At 32.5% G+C, this 27,066-nt stretch overlaps 4 protein-coding genes across 14 annotated transcripts; all 4 read left to right on the top strand.

Moving 5' to 3' along the window:
- Positions 1–967: 967 nt before the first annotated feature.
- Positions 968–9,577, top strand: LOC105206429 (cytochrome P450 4C1). 10 transcript variants are annotated; one of them, XM_039458302.1, is made up of 13 exons: positions 2,022–2,706; positions 2,797–2,887; positions 3,182–3,458; positions 3,528–3,727; positions 3,881–3,993; positions 6,005–6,095; positions 6,491–6,685; positions 7,170–7,236; positions 7,933–8,059; positions 8,143–8,227; positions 8,311–8,423; positions 8,549–8,786; positions 9,145–9,491. In XM_039458302.1, the coding sequence occupies exons 4-13, from the start codon at positions 3,547–3,549 to the stop codon at positions 9,483–9,485; spliced, it is 1,551 nt and encodes a 516-aa protein (XP_039314236.1). In that variant the 5' UTR covers positions 2,022–2,706; positions 2,797–2,887; positions 3,182–3,458; positions 3,528–3,546; the 3' UTR covers positions 9,486–9,491. The 10 variants fall into 10 exon arrangements, with proteins under 10 accessions (XP_039314235.1, XP_039314240.1, XP_039314237.1 ...); XM_039458300.1 differs by lacking the exon at positions 3,182–3,458; XM_039458304.1 differs by lacking the exon at positions 3,182–3,458 and having other exon boundaries at positions 3,537–3,727.
- A 128-nt stretch (positions 9,578–9,705) lies between these two features.
- Positions 9,706–15,551, top strand: LOC105199810 (coiled-coil domain-containing protein 142). 2 transcript variants are annotated; one of them, XM_011167077.3, is made up of 13 exons: positions 9,706–10,558; positions 10,664–10,884; positions 11,094–11,226; positions 11,514–11,659; positions 11,957–12,144; positions 12,216–12,407; positions 12,494–12,633; positions 13,235–13,519; positions 13,593–13,709; positions 14,034–14,187; positions 14,252–14,369; positions 14,510–14,697; positions 15,282–15,551. In XM_011167077.3, exons 1-13 carry the CDS (start codon positions 10,388–10,390, stop codon positions 15,416–15,418), a joined length of 2,190 nt encoding a protein of 729 aa, XP_011165379.1. In that variant the 5' UTR covers positions 9,706–10,387; the 3' UTR covers positions 15,419–15,551. The 2 variants fall into 2 exon arrangements, with proteins under 2 accessions (XP_011165379.1, XP_039314232.1); XM_039458298.1 differs by lacking the exon at positions 9,706–10,558 and having other exon boundaries at positions 10,753–10,884; positions 11,029–11,226.
- Positions 15,552–15,796: 245 nt separating this feature from the next.
- On the top strand, positions 15,797–22,577 carry LOC105199803 (peroxidase). Its single transcript, XM_026134968.2, has 6 exons — positions 15,797–16,050; positions 16,471–17,275; positions 18,050–18,490; positions 18,726–19,278; positions 19,743–20,841; positions 21,330–22,577. Exons 2-6 carry the CDS (start codon positions 17,142–17,144, stop codon positions 21,521–21,523), a joined length of 2,421 nt encoding a protein of 806 aa, XP_025990753.1. The 5' UTR covers positions 15,797–16,050; positions 16,471–17,141; the 3' UTR covers positions 21,524–22,577.
- A 1,438-nt stretch (positions 22,578–24,015) lies between these two features.
- LOC105199797 (ubiquitin-like domain-containing CTD phosphatase 1) lies at positions 24,016–26,786 on the top strand. The gene is made up of 2 exons (XM_011167052.3): positions 24,016–24,249; positions 24,772–26,786. Exons 1-2 carry the CDS (start codon positions 24,090–24,092, stop codon positions 25,602–25,604), a joined length of 993 nt encoding a protein of 330 aa, XP_011165354.1. The 5' UTR covers positions 24,016–24,089; the 3' UTR covers positions 25,605–26,786.
- The last annotated feature ends 280 nt before the right edge of the window (positions 26,787–27,066 follow it).

Genomic DNA, 27,066 nt, shown 5'->3' on the forward strand with positions numbered 1-27,066 from the left:
CAAATTTGTTTGGATACAATAATATTTATTAAGTTTGAAGAAATCATTTACTCTGTGCGAACCTGGTGGCATACGCGGGCCACGCTGTTGCTTGATTTCTGGAACGCGCGCGAAAACGAGCGTGTTTATTGGGCGGTACGCAAACTAACATGAATGTGTGATTGATAAGTCGACATCAATGTCGCTAACGCGATAATTGCGATAAGATACCTGTAAATAGGACCTACTGCAACAGCTAAATACGCTTGGCCTGACTCGGCAATTGAATTTTTTATGCAAACCTATGCTACTTAAAATTAATCGATAAAAATAATGCGTTTTAAATGACTGTGATAATTTTTATAGAACATAAAACCTCTGAAACATTCTCACAAAGTAAGTATTAAAATTTGTTGAAAAACTAAAATGTTTAGTTTAATATGTTTAACTAAATATTGATTTAATTAATTATTAATGACAAATATTAATGGCTAACGTGAATAAGCTATACATTATTTTGTGTAACTAAATAATTGTTGAATCAATCATTGATAGAAAAAAATAATTTCTTTAAATTATTACCAGTTTACCTTTTTTTTTTAAATAACTCAGTAAATATAAACGGGATACATTTTTTATCAACACCAGTTTGTTAGTCATAAAGTTCTAGCAATTATCCTATTGTTCCGGATTAAATATATTTTCCCGCTTCGTCTCCAATACAAACGAGAGAACGCCAAATCTTGTTTACCTCGCAGAGATATTACCATGAATCATTCGCATGACCCGTGATCTTTTCCCCCTGCCATCGAACCTAAGGATTAAATATATTTTCCCGCTTCGTCTCCAATGCAAACGAGAGAACGCCAAATCTTGTTTACCTCGCAGAGATATTACCATGGATCATTCGCATGACCCGTGATCTTTTCCCCCTGCCATCGAACCTAAGGCGAGAGTTTCGGGGTTTGCGCTCTGCCGAGACGGATCGTCGCTAGATTCGCCAGCGAACTTTCGATCGTTCGCATCGCTACCTTTAATCTTACACTCAGTTATATCGTTCTCGTTAAGTAATTACGACTGTGCAAAGATATCTCACGAACAATTTAATACGACTTGTAAGACGAGCCGAAGAATTATTCGAACATCCTCGTCTAATACCGCGGAGAGGGACGAGCGCGCGTTAATATAACGATTAATGTAACGAAGCGATCTCGCGCCGCGAGTGAAACAATCGCTCCGAGGTTCGCGCTCTCAAGCTGAGGATCGCAGCTTCAGAATATTCGGGTGAGCAAACAACACATAAATCCATCAAAATTAGTCGTGCGAACAAATAGTACGGTCATATAGGACTTTATCGTGTGATAAGAGGGTCTCTAGTATAAACCAAAGTATTAGAAAAAATATTCTACATTATTTTACTTCAAAAGATCTACAATTAAAGAGGTTCGTATATTCATATGTTTTGTAGAATTTATTTTCTGCATCTCAAAATGTGTATTATATTTAACATTTTAAATATTACAAATTACCATTTACATAAGGTAACTATAATATATCCAATATAGCTCACTTAATATGATCTACTTACTATTTGTAAGTAGTTACATAGAATTTAATATAATTGAATTGAAAATAACGCTAAATAAAAGTTTAATAATAACGATTTCCAAATTTACAATAACTTTGGTTATTGACTCGCACGTATCGGCCAGACGAGGGACGTAAAGCGGGTATTTTAATATTTACAAGTTCTAATGTTGTAAAAGTTCCGATTTTTAATTATTTATAAAGCGCTAAAGATGGCTCAAAAAAAAGCCGAAACGTATTCATACACAAATAAATGCATTATGGATTCATAAGATATATTAAGTTGAAGGATATAATATGTGAGAAATATAATTCGCACACGTTTACCTGCGTTTACCGTTCTTTTATTGGATGTATATTTGTTCTTTATAATGCATTTAATTTATGTTTTTATCAAAGTTTTAAAATTTTAATATTGCATACATAATTTCATATAAATTACAAAAATATTACATTATTAACTCTTTAATATACATAGTCAAAGTACGCAATGGTAACTAATAAATAGTCTCTTCGACCTATTGGAGTGCGGAGAGAAGAGATACGCGCGGGAGGTACCGCCGTGGCAATTGACGTAAGTTTGAGGATGTGCGATCGAGGGGGCAAAGGGAACACTTTCTAAACTACCGCCGGTATCCCGAAGTAGAGAGCGGGAGATATTGCCCGGTATTTATAGGCCATTGAGAGTGTAGAGCAGACATAATAGCGAGAATTTGGTGCGAACTTCTTCTATGTCAAATTCTCACAGGGGACCGGTGGCTACGAGCGGAAGCAGGAGAAAATAAATAGCTTGTTGACCGCGCGTGAAGGACGAAATCTGCGTTTTCTCCCGCGCGTAACACCCCCCTCAATGCTCAATCCTCTTACTCTAATCGTTTCCTCCTCACTCAATTGAATCATTTTCAACAAACAGATACCTAAGTAGGCTAGTACCACTATGGGTAGACGACTGTGACGTCACTGGCGCCGTACCCCCACTTTCTTATCACGGCGCACAGCATCACAGTCGTCTCCCCATAGTGATACTACGAGGCGATCTCTCCCCACTACAGATAGTTACCCGGCGGCGTTATTATAGCGACGTTACTCATCTGGTTGTCGGTTTTATTTCTTACGCCTTATAGCTGTTTTAATAAAAATGTAATTTTTTTTTTTTTTTTTTTTTACTGCAAAAAGGAGGCTGCACTATTTATCTACTAATTAGTTTTTTTCATTTTCTATGTCTTATAGTTATTTTAATAAAACATTTTTCACTCTAATCAAGTGCTGATAAAATATCAGGAGTATTGCAAAAATACGGACTCTTCTAACGTAACGAACGGTAAGCAAAAGATCATATTTTCTAAAGATTATACACAATTAATTGCTAAATTGAATTAAAAATGATACAATTTGAATGAGATGTAGAAAATAAATATTACATAAATTACTGTTATTGCTAAATTTGATTTGTAAAACTATTAGTAAACAATGTAACCGATAAAACTTTTTCATTCTTTTGTCAACAACCACTCGCTCCAAATTTTGTTTACACGAAACAGATTCTCTGATATCGACTTTATCGTAAATAAAAGCTATCGTTGAAAAACATTTAAACTCAGTATTGCAAATACAGTAACGGTGAATATAGTGCAGTTATTCTGGTATAATATTGTTACGTCCGGCGGTGGCACAAGACACTCACGCGCACTCACGCACAACAAATAATTGAGCAGACTCTTTAAAAGAAACTGAGACGTTTATTAGAACACGTCTGTCACCGAAACGAGGCTCCAGACGTCAGCAACATAACAACAACCGTTGTCAACGAGCAACCGTCAACTCATTACTATCGATTACATAAACTATACGGTGACACATTACAAATATCGCACGATCGTAACAATATCAATGTAGATTCACTTTATATCTAATCTAATTAAATGTATTTCTTTTTATTTAGTAACTTAAATTATTTGAAGTGTTTGCAGATTACGAGAAATGGATTTCATCTCTTTGGCACTATATACTCTTTGTGCATTATTGTGCATTGTGATTTCTCGAGTTCTATTCTCGATGGTGTATTACCAATATGATATACGACAAAAACTTAAAAACATTCCCCAAGTCGATAGATTTCCTTTTGGTTCAATATTTGAGCAAATGAATCGGCCGGACAATGGTAAAGAACTTAATACTTAAAATTTTCTTATTCTTTTGTATAAGTGTCATTTGCGTATTCATACACTAGTTAAAATATAAAGTGTACTATTTAAATTTATATAATAATTAAAATAATATAAAAATAAATAAATAAATTTAATTTAATTACCAGAACGCACGCAAATGATGTTAAAGTATGTAGAAAAGACGTGTAAGCAAGGAATATTCATACAATGGTTTGCAGGCAAAGCTTTTATAAACGTGTATAAACCAGAATATTTACAGGTAAATACTATCTATTTGCTAACATAAAACATATTTTATTTTTTTCTGCAATAATTAAAGTAAAGTCGCCAATAGCAACATAGATTTTCTAAAACAATACTTCCTTATTTCTTGAAAAGTAAACATTGCTCTTTATTAACACTAACAAAAACATGGTCTACTGAAATAATTAAAGAATTAAAAACTTATAATTCATGTATTCATATTTTAATTATTATATAAATGAAGTTATTAAACAAAATCTTCAAATTAGAGTTGAGCGAAAATTCACTACCTGTGAATTAGTCACTGATAATAAAAATTCACATTCACGATCTGTAAACAAATATGAAAATTCACTGTGAATAGTGTGAATGAGACTTTTGGCTTTCCGCACTGTCGGGTAGTCACCAAATTAAAAAGCTATACATTAAAATGCGCAATTAAAGATTATTTGCAATGCAAAGTACAAATTAGAATCTAAGATTTATTAAATAAAAGTTTTAGTTTACGTTTTTTATAATATATATTATAGATTATTATAATAAATATTTACATATGACTGTGTCTTCTCTAAAATGTATTTTGTTCGATGTAAAATTTGATAAAATTATAATAAAACTTTAATTGATAATTTACCTAGTATATATTATACCTAAATCATGATTTTAAGCATTCACAGTTCACTGCTAAAAATCACTGATAAAAAAAATCACATTCACAATTATCACTGTGAATGAAAAATCACAGATATGCTCAACTCTACTTCAAATGCAAAAATAATATTTTTACAATTATTTCTTGCAAGTTGCTTAAGTTTAAACTAGAGTGAATTTATCATTGATATTAAATCGTTTTAAGTGTTTGTAACGTCTTTAAATTGTTTTATTTATATCTTTTTCTCTTATTTTCTCATAATATACTTTTAAACATAAAATCAACAAACACGTTTTATATCGAAGTGGAAAGTTTTTAAGCATACTTATATATATATATATATATATATATATATATATATATATATATAGTATATATATATACATTAATAATATTTTACAAAATAAATGACTTATGAGAAAAGAAAAGAAAAGAAAAAAAAATGTAGCATTACTGTCTATTTCGGTTTTGACAACTTATATTGTCAGATGCTGATTTCTTATAAAAAAACTTAATTGTTGCATAATTTAAAATTGTACAAAAATATTGTATCGTCTGATGTAAGACCCTTTTTAGTTTGTATTTATATTTCTAAAGTATTTATTTGTGTTAATGTTCTATTTTCGCTTTTTGCGTAAGAAATATAATCAAAAAACAAAGTATGATAACATCAGTAATTTTCCTTTAATACATTACGTAAGCACTGACTGTTGTAAATATCACGATGAAGTTGCATCTTTTTATAGTAGTAGTATAAATCACTCTCGAACATTTATAAAACATTCTCAAAGATTCAGAAATTTTCCCAATCTCATGAGAGATCTTTCTATCGATACTCATACTATCAGTACACGGATACTATGTATCAATATCGATATTACGTATCAGTATCAATAAAAAGACCTCTTATTGGAAATGAGGTATTGGATTGAGGAAATACATTATAACGACATTTGATTATTAAGTATAATACATAATAATAAAATTTCGCTATTGTACACCTATTCAGTATAGTATATGTACTTGTTTTGTTAGTAAAGAGAGGATGGAAAATACTGAAAGTTTTGCTGTGTAAATTTGTTTAAAGAAATTGAACTTTTTTCTGAAATACCATATAATTTATATTTAGCAAGTTCAATTTGATTTTACGGAAAATTGTCACTGTTAAATAGAAATTGTTATTAATAGAAATGTGTTTACAGGTAAAGTTCAGTAAAATTTTTTGATAAATAATACTAGTAATCATAATAAATTCTTTTAATGTTAATAACTGACAAAATTTGTTGCAGCATTATAAAATGCATAATATCATTAAAAAATATGTTAAATTCTTTTTCTAAATATTATTAGATTGTATCTCTTCAAACATTTACAGCTTATTTTACCTAGCACCGTAAATATCACAAAAGGGTCTCCTTATGTTTTGCTGAAACCCTGGTTAGGCAACGGACTTTTATTATCTACAGGTGAATATATAATAAAATCATATTATTTATCTATTATATATTTACATATATTTTTCATAAATTTAGAATTTCATTCAAAATATATTACAGCTTATTTGCTTTGTTTTAATAGGTATAGTCACTCATGAGATATTAGACAAGCTGTAAAAAATAGTTTTATTTACTGTTTAATATAAAGTATTTGTACTCTAACGTAACAATATATTTTCAAGAGTGTCTAAATTTTCACTCTTTTAGAATGAGATTCCAGTCCTGAGAATTTAGAGAAAAGTACATCTCTTTTTGTTTTTAGACCTTTCACTCTTTTCTTTATTGTTTTTAACTAACTTTATAGTTCTTTTCACTTTTGTGACCTTTTTACAACATAAATATATCATACTTTAATACTGCTTTAGGTAAACAATGGTTCCACGATAGAAAACTGATCGGATCAACATTCCATTTTAGTATATTAGACCAATTTGCTGTGATCGTGTCTGAGAAAGCAGAAATTTTGAACAAGTGTCTAGAAAGAAAAATAGAGCAAGATCCAGGGAAAGCTATTAATATTTTTCCTTTTATCCTCAATGCTGCTCTCGATATTATCTGCGGTAATATATTATTTTTTAAATTTACAATATATATAATATATAATTATAATATTTTTTGTAAAAGAATATCGATTAATACGTAATATATGCTGAAATTAATGTTATTAATTATTTTATAGAAAGTAAGAAAGATATAAACATTGTATATATTTAAATTTTATAGTATTAATTTTGCTATATTTAAAAATTATTTTGCAATAATAGTAAAGATTTTTATTGTGTTATCAAAGTAGTAGCAAAATATAATAATATCAGAAATATTATAATAGACTATTGTGATTCGTACAAATTTGCGTTCTCACGCATGAGCAATTTTTTATTTAGTCAGATTTTTCTATTTTAATAGGAAAACAAATCTTGTAATATTTTTGTATTTATAAGTAAATATTAAGTTCATATATGTAATATGAATAAATATTAAGTTTATAAGTATATTTAGCATTAAACAATGTGTTAAAGTTAAATTTTAATTATAATTTTGCAGAAACGGCAATGGGTGTGGATATACGTGCTCAAGAAGTCGAAACCAAGTATTCATTAACAATACATGAGTTAGTTTGAAATTTTTATACTTCTATTATTAATAAAATAATACTTAATCACTTAGTAATGTTAAGAATTAATTTTAAACTTTCATTATATACATATTATACTACTGTGTCCAAAAAGTAAGGTGACATTGCATTTATTTCGAAAATTCTTTATTTATTCTTGCAAATCAATTTCGTCCCCTTCAAAGTAATCCCCCCCTGATATAATACACTTATTCCAACGGATTTTCCAATCTTCGAAACAGTTGTAATAATCGATTTCAGGAATGGCCTTTAGCTCCTTCTTCGCAGCGGCTTGAATCTCTTCTATCGACTCGAAACGGTGATTCGTGATTTTTTAACCAAAAACTCGACTAATATCGTTCCACAACCACCGTATTCACCTGATTTGGCTCCATGCGACTTCTGGCTATGGGGACACCGTTTCGAGTCGATAGAAGAGATTCAAGCCGCTGCGAAGAAGGAGCTAAAGGCCATTCCTGAAATCGATTATTACAACTGTTTCGAAGATTGGAAAATCCGTTGGAATAAGTGTATTATATCAGGGGGGGATTACTTTGAAGGGGACGAAATTGATTTGCAAGAATAAATAAAGAATTTTCGAAATAAATGCAATGTCACCTTACTTTTTGGACACAGTAGTATATACAATTTACTAAGTTAAACGCTAATCATATTTTGATATTATACACTCAGAGTATCCGAGTTAATAATGAAACGATTCCTTCGACCGTGGTTTTGGATTGATTGGTTATACTATTCAACGTCTGTAGGAAAGCAATATAAATTAGCCCTTGATACAATGCACGGATTTACGCAAGAGGTAAGAAAAAGCTACCTAACCTAACCACTTTTTATACATTATTAAAAATTTTACACAATTCCAATAAAAATGATAAATTCTAGGTGATAAGAAAGAGAATGGTTGAACGGCAATTACAAAACGGCAATAAAACGGAACTTGAAAATGAGGACAATGAATCTGACATAGGTATTATTGTAAATTATACATATACAACATACATTTTACCTATTCTTCCTTTTTTCTTTATTTAATAAAACGTGATACATTAGGTAAACGGAAGAAACAAGTGTTTCTAGATTTACTATTAGATCTAAACGCGAAAGATGACTCCCCTCTAACCGAAGAAGAGTTGAGGGCACAAGTTGACACATTTATGTTTGAGGTGATATATTCAGAACTACAATTAAAATTTTTCAATTTTTTCAACATAAAATTTTCTTTTATTAGAATATTATTTGATAATAGATTTACACTAATATCTATAAAATAATATGCAAATTATAATAGGGACACGACACAACTGCTGTTGCAGTAAATTGGACACTTTTTCTGTTGGGAAATAATCTTGAGCATCAAGAAAAAGTTCACGACGAACTCGAACAGGTTTTTGGAGATTCAAAAACACCAGCCAGTGTAAAGGAACTATCTCTATTAAAGTATCTCGACAGAGTCATAAAGGAGACGCTCCGAATATTTCCTAGTGTACCTCTCATCTCGAGGGAACTAGTAGAAGACGTAAAATTGGGTAAGTTATGTTACTTGCCAATTAAGAAAAACATCTTAGAAATTTGTTTTGTAATCATATAAATTTATTAATGTTTTAAAAATACTTTTTTTAGGTTAATATTTATAAAACTTAATAAATAATGTTTTTATTATTTATTAAAAATAAAACGAAAGTAATTTCTCTAAAGACAGATAATTTTTCAAATTGATAACTAAACTTAAATTGTACTAAAGATTTTTAAATTAACATTATCATCAGAAAAACGACTACATCGACAAAAATATAATCAATGTATTTTATTATTTATCTTTCGTATTATTAATCAAGGTATCCATATGCAGTCCATAGTTAATTTATTTATTTTTTTTTATTTTAGATGATAATATTCTTCCAAAAGATTACACGGTTGTACTTCCAATATTACTTATACATCGAAATCCGGAGGTTTGGCCAGATCCATTAAAATTCGATCCGGATCGCTTTCTTCCGGAAAACTCAAAGCATAGAAATCCATATGCCTACGTTCCGTTCAGCGCTGGTCCGAGAAACTGTGTGGGGCAGAAATTCGCTCTACTCGAAGAGAAAACTTTATTGACTGCTATTCTTAGAAAGTGGAGGGTGAAAAGTGTGAAAACACTCGACACGATCCAATTCGGTGGCGCTGTAATTTTGCGGCCCACCGAGGAAGTGCTCGTACATTTTACACCGAAAAAATGAACAGTTTGCCAGCAAATACATACTTTTTATAACGTGTTTTATAATTTTGTCTTATTAATTCTTTTACGTACAATATATGTATATAAAGCACATATTATTTTCTTGCATATATATATTTACATATGCGCGCGCGCGCGCGCGCGCGTGTGTGTGTGTGTAACATATTTGCCTAAATATTACAAAAATTGAATAAATATATAGGTACCTATTAATGCAATCAAGTTTTTATGATAATACGTTATTATTTAAAATCCAGTATCTCGTCTTGCAGGCGGAATATTTCAAAGCGTATATTATACGTGTTCTGATATACATATACATACTCTTATTGCCATGCGTCAGACGTATCCGTGGCAACGAAGAACGCGTGGTGCAACACTTGCCATTTCCATTAAAAGTAATAATAGCTAATACTAAAATAGATAAAATGTCGAACAAACTGTGGGTGAAGCTATCTTTTTGAAGTAACGATTGCAAGGCGATATAATTTCGGCCATATAGTCATATTTGTTGTTATGCGAAACGGTTAGGAACCACTTTTCTACAACCAGTGTAAATTTACAGTTTTTACTCAAGTAATATTACTAATATACAAGTAATTTTCACTGCCCAGTGATTTCGCGAAAGTGATACGCAATTTATTAATTCGTCGACGAGAAGAGGTCTCAAACGTGTCAAAATAAAATAGCGCGTTTAGTGCAAGGATTGCACTATTAAATTAATAAACAAATGTTGAATTATGTTTTTAAACATTTAATCATACCTTCTTAAATAAATGTTAAAAATGCAACCTAAAAAGAATTAATTTAAAGTAGTATCTTAAAAATGATGAAAGAAAATCTTTGATGCCGATTGGGAAAAAGTATAATTAAATGCTAGCATAACGCGATTAGCTACGACGCATGGATACTAATTATAGAGCGAACATCGCTAAGTGGCTTCCGCTTTCTGACGGTGCCCTTGACAAATGGCTCGTAGACGCTTCTTTTTTGGATGAGAAAATGGGAAAACTTGCAGGATGCATAGCTTTAATCATCGAGGACTCCGCGGAGGCTCGGACTATCGATCAGGAGGTTCGAATATAAATTTTGAATAAAAACTTTTTTTTTGTTGCGATAAATATATAACAAGAAATTAAAACCATGTGGACAGTATTAATTATTTTACGCGTTTTGCAGGTGTTTGAGGAAGTGATAGATAGCCTGGAGGAATTAATAGAAAGTTACAAATCAACGTGCAATCCAAGTGAATTAAGCAACCATCCAATATACAAGTATAAAATTAATCATCTGTCGATGATATTGAAACGCAAACTCAATGTGATCGCGAAATTCGCCCAAGATTTAATTAATGACATCGTCGATTGTAAAAATGACGAGAACATAAGAATAGTTTTCAAGTGAGTTAAACAGAAATAATTATTTCTATTTCATTGATTGTTTTACGCTCTTTTCAGTTTTATTACCTTGACTTTATTATATCTCAATTGCATTTTAGTATAAAAGAAATCTTTTGTTTTATATATATATAACTTTTTTTTTAGACACATTTATATTTTCCGATATTATTAGATAACAGAAAATAACGAATGCAATAAACAAATTGCAGATTGGTCAATGCTTACAATAAAATTCTCGACATGAATCGGGACGTATCGGATTCGTCTGTTAATGTTTTTTACAACGATTGCCCATCTATGCTGGAGCCTTTGAAGAAAATTTCCGTGACCAAAATATTGCAAGCGAGTATTCTGATATTCATTTTACATTGCAGTAACTTTTAATTGGCCAAAACCCTGGAAAAAAAGTTGATAAACTTGTTTCAATAAACTGATCAGTAACTAATTATATTTCGTCAGTTAACTGATAAAATATCATCAGTTACTGATCAGCAATCAGTTTATTGAAACAAGTTTATCAACTTTTTTTCAAGGGAATTAAGGGAGAAATAATATTTTACTTTAATAAACATGATTAAGTTGAACGTGCGTTTAACAGAATATTTCATGGTAACATTTAATAATTTTAGATACTAGCGAAGAATAGGGCGGAGGAATCCTGTCACGAATTAATCGATTGTCTTCTGGCCAATTATGAGCCCCACGAGAAAATCGAGCCTGAGTCTGCAACGAATGACGTAGACGTTTCAGAAAATTCTAGTATTGAAATCTATCGGTCGGTTTACGCTCACTTGCATAGCTCGTATTTTACTACATATTTATATGTATTCTCTAAATCTCGAAGAGTGAAACGTTATTCTGAAAGAGTGAAAATTGAGTCTGCGCAATTTTTGGAGTAATTTGTCACTATATGAGATTTAAGGAATATCTTTGTGTGTGTGTGTATATGTATTCTTTTTTTTATTGTCAAATAAAACTAATGTATTGTCAACTATAACTATTGTCAAAATAGTACAATTACAATTTAATGCAATATATTTCTGGTATATTTGTTCTTTCAAATATTCTGCAGCGCTCTTACGAGGCATCTAACACCGCCGATCACAAGTGCAGCATCTACGTCCGAAGTGGAAGCATCCAATATCGAGAGTGTGCAGACAATCGTGAATACGCAAAACGAGCAGATTCTTAAACTCTTAAATATCGCGCAGGAAGTATCACCGCAATTGCTTGGCACGGACGCTTTGAAGACTAACAAAGGTATAGTCCGAAAAGATCAATCAATCTTCTCTAGCGTTAAATTTATTTAACGACGTATAAAATTTTGTTAGGCGAGACGAGATTGAGAAGTAGTGCTTTAAAAAAAGTGAAGAATTATTATCAGGAGGTGGCATGGGGAGCACTATCCAGTATTTTAGATCATGTGATACTGTGGTGGTCAAGGGAAGCCCTCGCGACTCATCACAGCCACGGCGCTCAGCATCTCAAGGATTGGCTGCGGCAGTTCATTCAGGGGAATGAAAGTAAGACTGTCTCTGTATTTGAGAGACTTCTCTCGCATTTTTATTTTGGGGAAAGTATTATCTTCAAAGTATTCTCAAAATTTCAGCCCCACCTACAGTCAGGTCAGCGCTGCAGAATTTATGCGACGCGCTTGGGTATCATACGACCATCACTGTTTGGGACCAGATGTTTAGATTAGCCTACACCTCGGCATTTGAGTGCCGTTCGAAACCGTCGTCTACGGAGGTCCGTACTAAGAGAAAATTTAATATAAAATTTCAGTTTAGAATTTTGAGAATATCTGAAATGACTTACAAGGGACATTAGGCAAATTCAAAAAATTTCGAAACTTTGTGTACAAATAGAGGAATTTATCTTTAACACAAAACATCTTTTGTTTGTGCCATCTTTCAGTTTTAGGGGATAAAACACTTTTTTGACAAAAAAATCGGTTTTTTTTCTTTTGAAGCGAATATCGTCGAAACTAAAAGAGATAGAAGAAAAATGCTCTTAATAAAAATTAAAAAATACTTTATAAAAATGTTAAAAAAAAATTTTTTTAAATCACCATCTATTGATAACATTTATGTATTAAACTATTTGATTAAAAGAAATATATATAATATATTATATCTACAGATTTATGAAGAAGAGATCGCCTACGCACTGACAAGTGTATGGCTCTCACAAAAAAGTGAAGATACTCGTATATATACACATATATGTATATATACACCTACATAATTACAGATAATAATTTTTATGCAAAATTTTGTCATATAATTTAATGAATGTTATTCTATCAAGGTAGAGGATGGTAAATAATCGTTATTAACTGTTTTTGTAGGGAACCGACACCGGCCAAATGTTTGTCGAGCTGTTTCAACTGCTGGTCGGCCTCAGCAACGAATGCGAGGTGGGCGGCGAGTGGGTGATAGGAGCACCCTTGGTAGAACTGCCATTGTCGGAGCAGATCGTGGTGTTGCACAGGATGGACCATTCGGTGCACACTGCGAGGTTGTGGGCTATTCAAGAATCCAAGATCATAGCCCACACTTGGGACCTGGAAGTGTTCTTCCTCTTAGTCAAGGGTGATGTAGTGAACTGCCTTGAAGAGCTGTCTTATCTCAAGGTACTAATCATTCGATTCAATCTTTGTTTTTTTAGTAGGACATTTCAATATATTTTTCATTGATTGATTTTAGCTCGCTGATCACACAACTGCATTGTCTATGAATTCTATTAGCGTCCAAGTATATGTGTGCACGAAGATGAGAGCGAAGATTGTTTCCGAAGTTAAGGCGAATGTTGAATTGCTTCAGGTATAATGTTACACGAGTTTAAATATAAAGGAACGAAAAGAATACAAAGAATAATTTTTGAAGAAAAAACTCTCCAATTAAACTATAAATAAATTAAATGTACATAAATAAAATAAAATTAATGATTTTTTATTTTTATCAATATTTTTCGTATAATTAATATTCCAATTATAAATTTTATGATTGAAATTTTTGAAAGTAAATTTGATGCCGTCAAAAAATAGAAAAATAATATTTTCGAGAATAATAATTTCTAGAAAAAAATTGTCGAATCTGCTGCTTATAAAACTGCAGATGATTTTTATGTTTTCTTTACTTCTGCAGATCTCTCCAGCTAAGTGTACAGACACGCTTGCCAAGATCTGTCGCGTGATCAGCCTCGCGAATTTGCACATGTGCTTTCCACGGTCGAATTATTGGAGAAGAAACAGCACCATATCTCCGGTGGCGGCCAGTCTTTATGTGGAAACTTATTTCGGTACATTTCTTCTGTTATATTATTATTCTACTATGTTGAAATGATATTATTAAAATTGTTGTAGAAAAAGTACTGCTGCCAGTGTTGGAAGTGATAGAGGATCACGAAACATCCAACATGATACTACGACTAATGTGCGAGGCATGGCTTGATTATATTTATTTACATCGCATCAAATTTAGGTGATTTTCCCAGTTGCTCAATATCTTCACTAAAACGTTCGTAAAATGATCTGGAAACAATATGCAAAAGTGAAATTTGCATTTCTTTACTTGCCATTTCTATACGTTTCATCTCATTGTACATTAAAATGAATTTCTAGCGAGTACGGTGCGCAACAACTGTTGACGGATTTCGCGTACGTATCGACATGGGTTACGGAATGCTCAATCATCTCGCAGAACGTCAGGAATCACTTGCTGAAGAACGAGGTTCTACGTCGTTGCGAAGGCGTTGGTCGGCTTTTGTTGAGACACCCAGGCGAAGCTATCGCTATGCATAAACGATTAGGTAATTTAAATATTAACTTTATTTACTTTTATTCAACTATTAACTTTATTTGTTTATTTAAATATATGTTTCTCAAAAATGTTTTGAGTTTTTCGATAAAAAAGATTCGATCGCAGATAAATGTCATTGTTAAAACATTTTCTTTTTTGTTACAAAGAAATTTGTAACTAAAAAAAATTGTTTTTATAATAATAAAAATTCAACTTTGCGATGTTTCCCCAGCAAAATTAAATTTAAATAAATTGAGAATTGCAATTTATTTTAATTTATCCGAGTTTGCGCTTTAGAGTCTTCTAATATTTTTGGTTTCAAATGGATTCATTTAAATAGATTAAAGTATAAAATCAAATGGATTGAATTCGGATGGATTCATCCTCCATTATATTATTGTTTGATTCAAATGAATTAAAATAAGCTCTTCATTACATTAAATTCATATTATTTTTGGATTCAAATGGATTTGAAAAATCTGAAGCGCGAATTCAAAAATGTCAAAATAAATTTATTTCTATTCATTTCAATTCATTTTTGTTTGCTAGGCTCTTAAATTATCTTCTTGCTTTTTTTGTTTCTTGCGGTTTCAGCACGAAGAACAAACGAGCGTGGGTCACCTGAATCTCCAGGTCTGGAACGTATGCCAGCTGAAATGTACGTTCCAAATCAAGAGCAGTGGCTTGAATTGCGCGCGCCCAAGCGATACAATTTCTGCTGTATGGAATAAAGGAAGTAAACGGTGAATTGTTAATGAAAACTTTGATTGTCACGTTCTTTCTTCAGCATCACTTTAGCTAATAAATACAGCAGCTCGTTGTATTAGAAATATTTCTCGCAAATAAATTATACTTTGAGTAGAATGACAAAGGATTGAATTACTAATAATTCATAAAAATTAATTGTATTACAATACTTGTATCAGTTTTATTTGTTGATTTCATTTACGTTCAATTAATAGAGATTAATTAATCGCATTTTTAAACAAGACTTGAATAAAAGAGAATAAAGTAATATTAAATTATCCAATGCAATATTAATTTTTATTTTAATAAAAAAAATCATGCAGCGATGTGCGCACAAATTATTATTTATATTAATAATATAATTATATCACTTGTCGCCGATATAGATTTTTGTTCTCGAGAAACCCAACAAAGGGCGGAAGCCTTTCCGCAATATGGCAGCGTATCACGTTACGTAGGTACAAAATGTGTAGTATCACGCACCGTTGCATTGTCCGTCGTCCCAGCAGTCGAACGTCGGAGCTCATTGTCAACGCCACAGTATTTATAATAACATCAATCTTGATGGAAACTCCAAACATGATACAGTTTCTCAAATATTGACGTGGCGTCAAGTGTAAAGTATTACATTACGCGTATAAATACATACAAAACGACAATCGGGAAATTGCCGAAACCAAATAATTGTTATTTTGTGTAATAAGTGAACGAAATAAAATAAATTAGACGTTAAACTGCAGAAGAACTATGTCACTTTTATTAATACGTAGTGCGGATGGCATATAATACATGAATGTGTAAAAAATTTCTTTCATCAAACAACTGCCTATATCTAGATCTTTTGAGCATACAACAGTGAACTATGCAATCAGCCAGCTTTTTATGTCTTTTTTTTTTCAAATGTATAAATGTGCATTTTTTTATGCTACATATGTAATTTAATAAAAGTGACGGATTTCTTCTGTAGACTAGTGTTTAGTTACACTTTCTTTTATTCATTTCTTTAAATTGTAAAATAAAAGCTATTTAATTTCAGCAACTTTCCGACTGTCGACAAGATAACGTGAGTGTTATAAATCATCTCTATGATGCGTGATCGCTTGCACATATTGAAACGCAGACTCGTTGCACCGCAAAAGAGAGAATGTGGCGAGGCAACTCATGTTTCACTCCCGACTGTTGATTCTCGATTCGCCTTATGTAACTAATGATTGCCTGTGCGAGCGTGTGAACCATAAATAATCCACTTTGAGTTCAAGACTTTATTGGATTCTCTTCTGCACCCTAATACGAAATACGAAAATCATACATAAGTGCGCGCCTAAAATCTCCTAAACAGCAGCGAATTAAAATTCGTTAAAATCTTAAAAAGAGATCCCCTATTTCAAAAATTAATTTAAATTATTTATCGGTTTTCTTTTATCAATAACTTCTTGGCAGAGTTCTCTCCGCAGAAGGATGAAGTTTGACTGTGCGGTGAAAATCATAATAAAATCACTGCGATTGTAATTTATAACAATTTATTGTAAATGTGGTGCCGGAAGAACTCGAGCACTTGTGGATATCGATCACTCATGCGAGGGACGCGTTAGTCGTGCAAGGTGAGTCACATAAGGGAGATCAAATTGCCAGGCGAGAAGGAGTCTCGCCTGTCAATCGCCACAGGCGGAATTGTGCATATTATCTAGCTGTATCTCTGTGACGAAAATGCGCGGTATCACGGAAAGAACGCCTCTAAGAAGATCCACGGATTCGCCCGATTACGTCGAGTTCGCCAGCCTCTTGAGGACTCGAAGAACGCGATTGCGACAGTTCCAATGCTGCGTCTGCGGTATTCTGATGTAAGTCAGCGTGGATCATGCATAAGACAGAATTAGACAGATTAAATAATTTTTTATATAAATTTCTAAATTTTAAAATTATCAACTTTATTTATTTCCAAATTTCGCGCGCGCACGCAAATTACCAAATTTTATTACACATTTCAGAGATACCTATCTTATATACGTTTTATTCTCTATAAGCGCATAATATTGTGTTTAATACTGAATAATATTCCTGAAATGTTTAATAAAAATGTTTATATGTCCATTCCTGATAATATTATACGAATATTACATAAACAAGTGAATAATATTATTTACTTCAATACTTTAAATTATCGGAAATGTAACTTCTAAATGTAATAATTATAAAGTTTAAATATAATATTTTAAGCATAATAATTCTAACATTAATTTTTGACTATACTAATATTTGCAGAATTTTCATAATATTCTAGGAATATTGTGTGCTCATAGGGTTTGTATAAAAACTTTGTAGAGCTGAAACAGTAAAAGTTGTTGTTTTTTTATTAGAAAAAAGTGAAAAACTTTAAAAATTATAAATAAGAATATAAAAAATAAATAATAAATTAAATTTCTATTTAATTAGTCTTATTTAATAGTTCTATTTAATTAATCTGCTGAGCTATTTATCTATTTGTCAGTAAGAGTAAAAATTTAATTAAACAGCTATATAATTGATAGTAATTTTTGTGACAAAATTATTACATACTACAAAGACTAAAATCGTCGAGCTAGTTTTTTTCAATGTGATTCTTCACGATTTTCCAGAGTGGTTTTTACCATGGCTCTGGTGGTATCCATCAGCTACTCCATGAGCCATAGTAACTTCACTGATCCTGTGAACGACAACGTAACGTCTCTAGGTAGTGCTTTGAGATTGGGACTCGCACTTGAATCTATCTCACACTCGGCCTTCAGCAGCACCACCAGTGCCACAACTGAACCCAAATCAGTCTTGGTAACTAACGAGGATGTCGACACTTCAACGAAGCGTCTCAGCCAACTGGAATACACGCGAGGATTACGAGCTGGCGAACAGGCGATGAAGGATCGTTTGTTCGCGGATATGGTCGCCGCGAAATCACCGTTGCCACCTTCATCCCCTGAATTCAGACATCGCCACGCGGTGAGCACGCGCTGCAATGTTAGCACCCTTGCTTTGGCAGCGACAGGTGAAATCGCGGCAACAAAAATGATTGAGAAAATGAGGTAAGACTTCGTTTTGTTGTATACGTGTATCATATAAATGTGACATGTCCATACAACACTTGGACATCCTTCGGACATTCGATTTACGATATATCTTCAAATGTCCTATTCATATCCCCATATTTCCGCGGGATGTCCGAAGGACGTCCATGTATTGCGTAGACAGAACTTTTACTTTATAAAAGAAAGTAAGAGAGTACTAAACACTTTACACGATTGTAAATTAAATCGTTAGGTCCACCCATGATAAACCGTCGGCGATCGGTACCTTCTTCGACAGCGGCTGGTTACCGGAAACCGTGTGCAAACGATTCTTCAATAATACCTGCAAAGCCAGCAAGTACCGAACTATCGACGGTAGCTGTAATCGACCGAGAGGCTGGGGCACCAGCATGACGCCCTTTCGAAGAGCTCCGTCACCCGATTATGCCGATGGAATCGAATCGCCTCGAAAGGCACGGTCCGGAAAGGATTTGCCTTCCGCCAGGGAGATCAGTCTGAAGGTGCACAAACCTTCGGCCAGCAGCAATCCGTCTTTCACGGTGATGCTGGCGGTGTTTGGCCAGTTTCTAGATCACGACATCACCGCAACTGCGCTCAGTCAGGGTGCCAATGGAAGTTCCATAGCGTGCTGCCCGCCGTTGGGAGGACAACATCCTGAGTGCTTTCCCGTGCAAGTGGGAGCCGGCGATCCTGTGTACGATCTGACTGGCAGGACTTGCATGGACTTTGTGAGATCGGCGCCGGCCCCGCGATGCAAACTCGGTCCTAGAGAACAACTCAATCAGGTAATTTAAATCGCGTTCGTATAGTTTATTTATAATGCATTATTATTTATATTTTAAATATATGATAAAATGTCTCCGATATCTAGTCAGAAAATAGTTTCTTGAAAAGAGGAAAAATAATATAAATCACGCGCTTGACGGAACGTCTTTCGTCGAAATAGTTCCTCGAAACGATATCGAATAAAGGACGAAAATTACTTGAAATTAAAGTAAAAAATTTATTAAAATCAATTTCCAAAATTTTCTTATTTTTAAATAAAAATACATGTCTGGCACTTCTTTTATTTTTAGTTATTTCTATAAAAGAACTAAAATATCAATAAATTCTTTCCGAAATAACCGATTTTCATAAACAGTTAAAAATTTGCAAAATTAAAAAGTTTCTTTGGAACATGGACTTTTGAAAATCATTCGACTCTTCTAAAGTGATTGGAGGAAGATTTTGTAAATAACGTTGCCTCCAGGTCAGCGCCTTCATCGATGGCTCGACTATTTATGGCTCCGACAACGAGATCGCTCGTGACCTGCGCGAGTTCACCGGTGGTCGTCTGAGGATGCAGTTAACTCCAGACAATAGGACTTTGCTGCCGCCGAGCACGAACCCCAATGACGGTTGCAATCGGGAAGTCGAGCAACGCCGTGGCCGCTATTGCTTCGTCGCGGGCGACGCCAGGGCGAACGAGAACCTGCACCTGACCACGATGCACCTTCTCTGGGCGCGGCAGCACAACAGGATCGCGAATGAACTATCCAGAGTTAATCCAGCTTGGAGCGATGAGACGCTCTACCAGGAAGCGCGACGCATCGTCGGTGCTCAATTGCAGCACGTCACTTATCGTGAATTTTTGTCCGTTATTCTGGGTGACAAGAGGATGAATGAGCACAATTTGCTGCCTCTCACGTCGGGCTACAAAAAGCGGACGCACGATCCGGACGAGCTGGAGAACGACCCGACGATCGCCAATCACTTCGCGGCCGCAGCTTTCCGCTTCGCTCACACTTTAATACCAGGATTGATGAGGATGACGGACGCTGAGAAGGATACTCAGTCCTACATGGAGCTGCACAGGATGCTCTTCAATCCCTACAGTCTCTACGCCGCGGATGGTATGAGACATTCAGTCACCTCGGCCACGACCAACGTTATCCAGAGGTACTCCACGCACGTAACTTCGCAGCTGACCAATCACCTCTTTGAGGACCCCATGGCCAATTCTACGGTACCATGCGGCCTTGATTTAGTGTCGTTGAACATCCAACGAGGACGGGATCATGGACTACCGGGTTATACTGTGTGGCGGGAATATTGTGGTCTCGAAAAGGTGGAAACTTTCGACGATCTCGTAGGCCACTTGGACCGTCAAGCTCTGGAAGAGATATCAATGCTCTACGAAACTGTTGGCGATGTGGATTTGTATACCGGCGCATTGGCAGAAATACCGGAATCGGACAGCTTGATCGGACCTACGTTTACGTGCTTGATTCTTGATCAGTTCGCGCGTTTGCAAAAGGGAGATCGTTTCTGGTACGAGTTTGCCGAACAGCCATATCCTTTTACAAAAGGTATAGTAAATTCTGCCAGATATTTAGAAACTTTGTTTTTTCAAAACGTATTAATAAATAATTAAATAATTAAGAGAACGACTCTGACAACTTTGACAGATCGCTTTATCTTTTGATCACAAAAGTCTAGATTTGTAGTTAAAATCTTTCCTTTTGAGAACTATTTATATTGTTTTGAATAAAATTTTAGTTTTAAATTAAATTTGAAATGTCTGAATTAAAATTTATATATTTTTGTTGAATATAGAGAATTTATTTGTTTTACTTAAAGACAACCTAGAACTTATATTTTGATCTTTGACTATCACAGCTATGATTTAAAAAAAGAGATGTACATATATGTATTTTGAAAAAAGTAATGCCTTTAAATAGTAGATTACAGTTTGTTGTAAATTTTCAATATTTACATAGCTTTATTGTGTCAAATGTTAATAGTGTTAAGTAGAAATAAAACGTAATCAAAATCGTAATATTTACAAAAATTTTAGATCAACTCGTGGAAATACGTAAGAGTTCGCTGGCGAAATTAATATGCGATTGTTCTGATGGAATCATGCACGCTCAGATGAGAGTTATGCGTTCTGTTGGTCCTGACAATCCTATGGTATCATGCGAAGATATACCAGGACCTTCCTTTGCAGCATGGAAAGAAGATCACGCTTCCGATTCAAAATCATCGTAGCGTTTCAAATTTTAGAAATCTCAGTAAACGAGAATAAATTAAAGTGAATAGAAATTTGTTTCGACATTTTCAAATTTGTGTTTCAGATTTTTTGTATCCATTTGAATCTAAAAATAATACGGATATGAATACATCCGAAGTCAATATGATGAATAACACATTTTATATTTTAATTTATTTAAATTTATTTGAATCGAAAAATACTTCGGATCTCTAAAACACGAACTCAGACAAATTTAAATAAATTGCAATTTTCAATAATTTTGAATTTATTTTTGTTTACTGGGAAACAAGCATATACATGTATACAAGATATTCTAAAATTGCTAAATATACTTTTTAATAAATTATTTGATTAATTTAGATATATATTAAAAATTGAAAAATTACAAAAAAATGATTACCTTCATCAGTATTTTTAATTGCTACAGAAAAATTGACTCTAGATTGGTTCAATTTGTGAAAGCATACGTAGTAATTCTATGTATAAATTCCTTACAAATTAAAGGAAGGTCACTATTTACTAACATGAAGAAATTTCGTTTCTTTATGTATGCAAGTTATGTTTATTTAAAATTATTCTTTAAAAACATTTTATATTCTTGCTAATATATAAAATAATTAAATTGTTGATTTAATACTAGTCTTTTTTGTAAGTTTCTCTCAAAAACTAAACGTAATGGCGATAGTACCGTACCGCTCAAAATACAAAATTAAAATAAGAAATAAAGTTTTTGTAATTTATTTCTGTATGTTTTATAAAACATAATTACTACAAATATATTCCATAAATAAATATCTAAAAAAACCCAGTTTTTATCCGATTGTTGACTTTAAGCAGCGATGGGTACGATTAATACTTGACCGCTTGAAACATCGTATGATAATGGCAAAAAATAAAGTTAATATTAAATGACTTTGGTCATACGCATTGACTAATTATCCATTTTTATTGTTATATAAGAAAATTAATAATTTTTATCGTTATATAAGAAAAACTTTTAGAAAGATAAAATTTTGAAAATAATAAAAAGCAGCGCTCGAGTATGTTATACATGTTGTGCTTTATTTTAAATCTATTTTATATCGTTTAACTTTTGCATTAAAATACATAGAAAAATAAAATAAAATTCTATTATTCATCCAGCAAACAAAAATTTAAATAAAATAAGAATTATAATTTATTTATTTAATTTACTTTTTGGATTTAAATGAATTCAAATCGAAGTAAAAAGAAAATACGTCATCATGTTTGCTAAGATTGAAGAATGTTTATAAAGTACGAACGCATAAAACACAAAATTATAAGAACATCAATGACATCACTATTTTATTTGTCAAAGTCAATAAATGTTTCTTCCTTAATGAAAATTTTTCTCGTAATTTTTATATGAATTTTTTTTAGAAATACTGCAAAATGGTCATTAAAAGTCACTTTTCGATCAATCATGATTTACTTTGATGTCATTTTGACATTAAATTGTGACAGTTGTTCTGCTTGGATATAAACAGTATAGGTATACCACAGAAATACGTTGAGAGATCACTATACTCTCTGACAAGAGCTTAAGGACTGATAAAATAAAAGAGTATTCCAATTCATAGAAAAAATCTGAAAAAGTTATAAAATTATACAGAAATTTTGATAAATATTTTATGAAAAATTCTGAGAAAAAAATATAAAAAAATATTTAAAGAAAATACATATTGTGATAAATTGTCAAGTATCAGATTACTATATGATAAGGTAACCTTATTAATAATTTAATACTTGGTAATGATATCACAAAGTTCTTGTCTTTTTTAACCTTCGGATTTCTGGCTCTTATAGAGTCACAATATCCCTTTTAATAAGACGGCAAATATCAGAAGAAATTCGTATATACAGGCTGCCTGGGATCGAATCCGGAACCTGATACTCTTTAGTTTGATCCTCTATGCACACAGAACCATCCTATTATATATTCTATCTGAGAAAACAATCAATTGTTTTGCACAATTGCACGCTTAGCAAACAAAAATAAATTTAAATAAATTGAAAATTGAAATTAGTTATAGTTTTATTATTTTATTTTAATTTATCCAAGTTTGCGCTTTAGAATTCGGAGTATTTTTGGAGTACTCTGATAAGCTACATCATGTTGGATTCGGATTTATTTCTATTCATATATCATTTTTGTATTCAAATAAATTCGAAAAATCTGAGGTCTAAATTAAAAAATTTCAAAATAAATTTATTTCTATTATCAATTTATTTTTGTTTGCTGAGTAAATTTGTTGTTCAAAAATGTTATTTTTTAAGTTTATCTCAATAATTAGAATAATTAGAATAATTTCAAATTAATTTTGGAGCATTTTTTTAATGCATATACACATTTAAATAAGATAGAAGATGTTTCACATTTTCATGGGATAAAAAATGTTTTAAATAAGATCTTACACTACCGATAATGCAGTCACGAGAGTGTTTGGAGATACTGGAGGCTTCTCTTGCTTCTATGACTCTATTTAGGTTCGCGATGCACGCCAATGCACGCGTGCCATTGATACGATTACAAAAGTAAGGATGGAGGGTGAATTAAGAATCGTGGTGAAATGGAGCGGAAAGGAATACGATATCCTCGATATTCAAGAGGAAGATACAGTTCTTACACTAAAAGAGCGTATACACAGAGAAACAGGTGTTCGCCCAGAACGGCAGAAGCTGCTAAATCTAAAATTTAAAGGTTATGTTTTGAACTGTCTTTTGATAAGTTTTGTCAGACAAATATTGATTCTTATAATTTTAATTATTTATCCTCAAGACTATTGTCTTGAAAGAAAATGCAGCTAAATATTCTGCTAATTATTATATCCACTTATAATTATATTTTATATATTACACATATACATACATGACATACAAATATATTCAATATATAAAATATAAATATTTGGGTGTGTGTGTGTGTGTGTGTATATATTATACATATAGAAATATTATATTTGTAATTCTTAATTTGTAATTTGTTTTCCTATTGCTGTACAGAAAGACAAAAAGAATTATAGATAGTATGTAAGACAAAGTATACAAAAATCATATATAAGCTAAATCTTGTGATTCCTATAAAATAGTTCTTTTAGTTTCTACATAAATTATTTTTATTGCCGAGAAAAAGTTAATTAAAATTTATAATGTAGGTATGGTTAATCGAATAGTGCAAGGTTTTTTAAAAAAGTCTATAGGAACTTATTTTTTTTTTTGTTAGGCAAAGCAGCGCAAGATGAGGACATAATCAGCAAATTGAACCTGAAGCCTGGCTTCAAGCTAATGTTGATGGGGTCACGCGAGGAGGACATCGCCGAGGTCAGTCAAGCACCCGAGAATGTACCTGATGTAATTAACGATCTAGACATAGAGGAGGAGGAGGTAGAGATCGAGAAGGCTGAGATAAACCTTCGGAAGATTCAAATACGAATCGATCGCTACGTGATTACTGAACTAAATTCTCTAAGAGAGGGTAAGAAGCTCCTTGTGCTGGACATAGATTACACCTTGTTTGATCACAGATCAGTGGCGGAAAGCGGAGCTCAGCTGATGCGTCCATATCTCCATGAATTTCTAACACGTGCTTACAAGCATTACGATATAGTCATTTGGTCAGCAACCAGTATGAGGTGGATCAACGAGAAGATGAAGTTATTAGGGGTGTCGAATCATCCGAATTACAAGATAGCCTTTCACTTGGACGTCCTTGCTATGATCACCGTTCACACGCCGAAATACGGCGTCGTTGGGGTGAAGCCGCTGGGCATTATTTGGGGAAAGTACAAGCAATTTTCCGCGAAGAATACGATAATGTTCGACGACATTAGACGGAATTTCATAATGAATCCGCAGTCGGGATTGAGAATAAAACCCTTCAAACATGCTCATACCAGCAGAGTCAAAGACTTCGAGCTGCTGAAATTGTCGAGATATCTAGAATTAATAGCCGACGTCGATGACTTTCAGACTCTCAATCATAGAAAGTGGGAGGAGTACAAGCCGAAGAAGCGCAATCGAAGCAGCGAACAGACCAGCAGCAGTGAAAAAAGTTAAATTTCAATGAAATTTATTTTTCTTCCTGGACACTTTCATAAAAGCAATTGATTGATGGAAGAAAAATATTGATTGAGGAGTGACCTATAGAGTGACTCAAATTGTACATGACGAAACGAATGCGAAACGAAAATATAGTGAGGATACATTTGTCAGCTATTTTGAAATCATGACTGAAAAATAAAAGGCTGTTTATACATTGGATAAGAACGACGACGAGATTGACTTAAGCGTCAGTTTCCTTGACATTGCAAGAAAATTTATAATGCGTGATATTGATCTTTCCGATAACATACGTATTTTCGCACGTTTCTTATTCTATGTATTTGTGATGTATATTTATTGATTGATTGTGTATACGTATATAAGAACCATTTAAATAAAACATACGAGTGGCCGGCACTGGAGGTGCAATGATATAATGTATTTGAGTGAAAATCCACGTGCTATGCATCACGTTTGCGAATTTTTCTACATATATTCTTTGTTATATATGCATTTTGTGTCACATGTACGAGTACAACAGAGTTAATTTAAAATGTACTCTTTGTTTCCTTGTTCTTTGCTTTTTGCCTATTTCCTTTGCCTCTTCTTGCACTTCTTTTACCGCAATGCCTTTGTTGCACCGTTTTATCGAAATTGAAAAGATAAAAATTGATGAACTCCGGAACGGAACATAATTATTGATAAAATAGTGCGCGAAGAGGCAAAAAGCAAGAAACAGGAAACAAAGAAAGCATTATAGACTAGTCTTAAATTTCATGCAACACGAAACAATTATTTTCATCTTTGTAATTGTGTGCTACGTGATTGCGTTTGATGCGGCATATTTCCGTCGTTAACATATAATATGCACTGATTATACAAACCGCAATATCTATCTTATACATTAAATGATAGCGTTAATGAACTTTATTTAAGGAGTTAAACAATTTTTAAATCGTTTAATAAGATGTTTCCATTTTTCATACCGACTTAAAAAGTATTACAGAAGAATGTAAAATATAAAAGGTTCGCATAATGATTGTAATAAAACTAATTTATCCGAAAGTTCGATTTTTAATCTCGATTTACGCCTGTAAAACTTTATAGATCCGTATCTGTTAAACATGATAAACACGTTCTCGATTTTTCTCCCAAAATTAAAAAATTCTCTGGTTTAATAAATTTATATTTACTAAACTTTTAATTTTATATGTATTTCTGTAAATGTAATTTTCTAAAAATTTTTTGTAGAAAATATCTTTTTAAGATATTTATAGCACTATAATAATCTTTACTTGCAAAAGTAGGAATATTTCAAGGAACCATATTTCAAAGGAACATTTAAAAAGATTGCTTTCCTATATTTATTGTATACACGCAAATTGTAATTGAAAAAATTCATTGGTATACATCTTAAATGACGATTTATCAGAATGAAGTATCTAGTCATAATATATTTTTTATACCTTTCTTTGAA

The sequence above is a fragment of the Solenopsis invicta genome, chromosome 16 (assembly GCF_016802725.1).
Source record: "Solenopsis invicta isolate M01_SB chromosome 16, UNIL_Sinv_3.0, whole genome shotgun sequence".
NCBI lineage: Eukaryota > Metazoa > Arthropoda > Insecta > Hymenoptera > Formicidae > Solenopsis > Solenopsis invicta.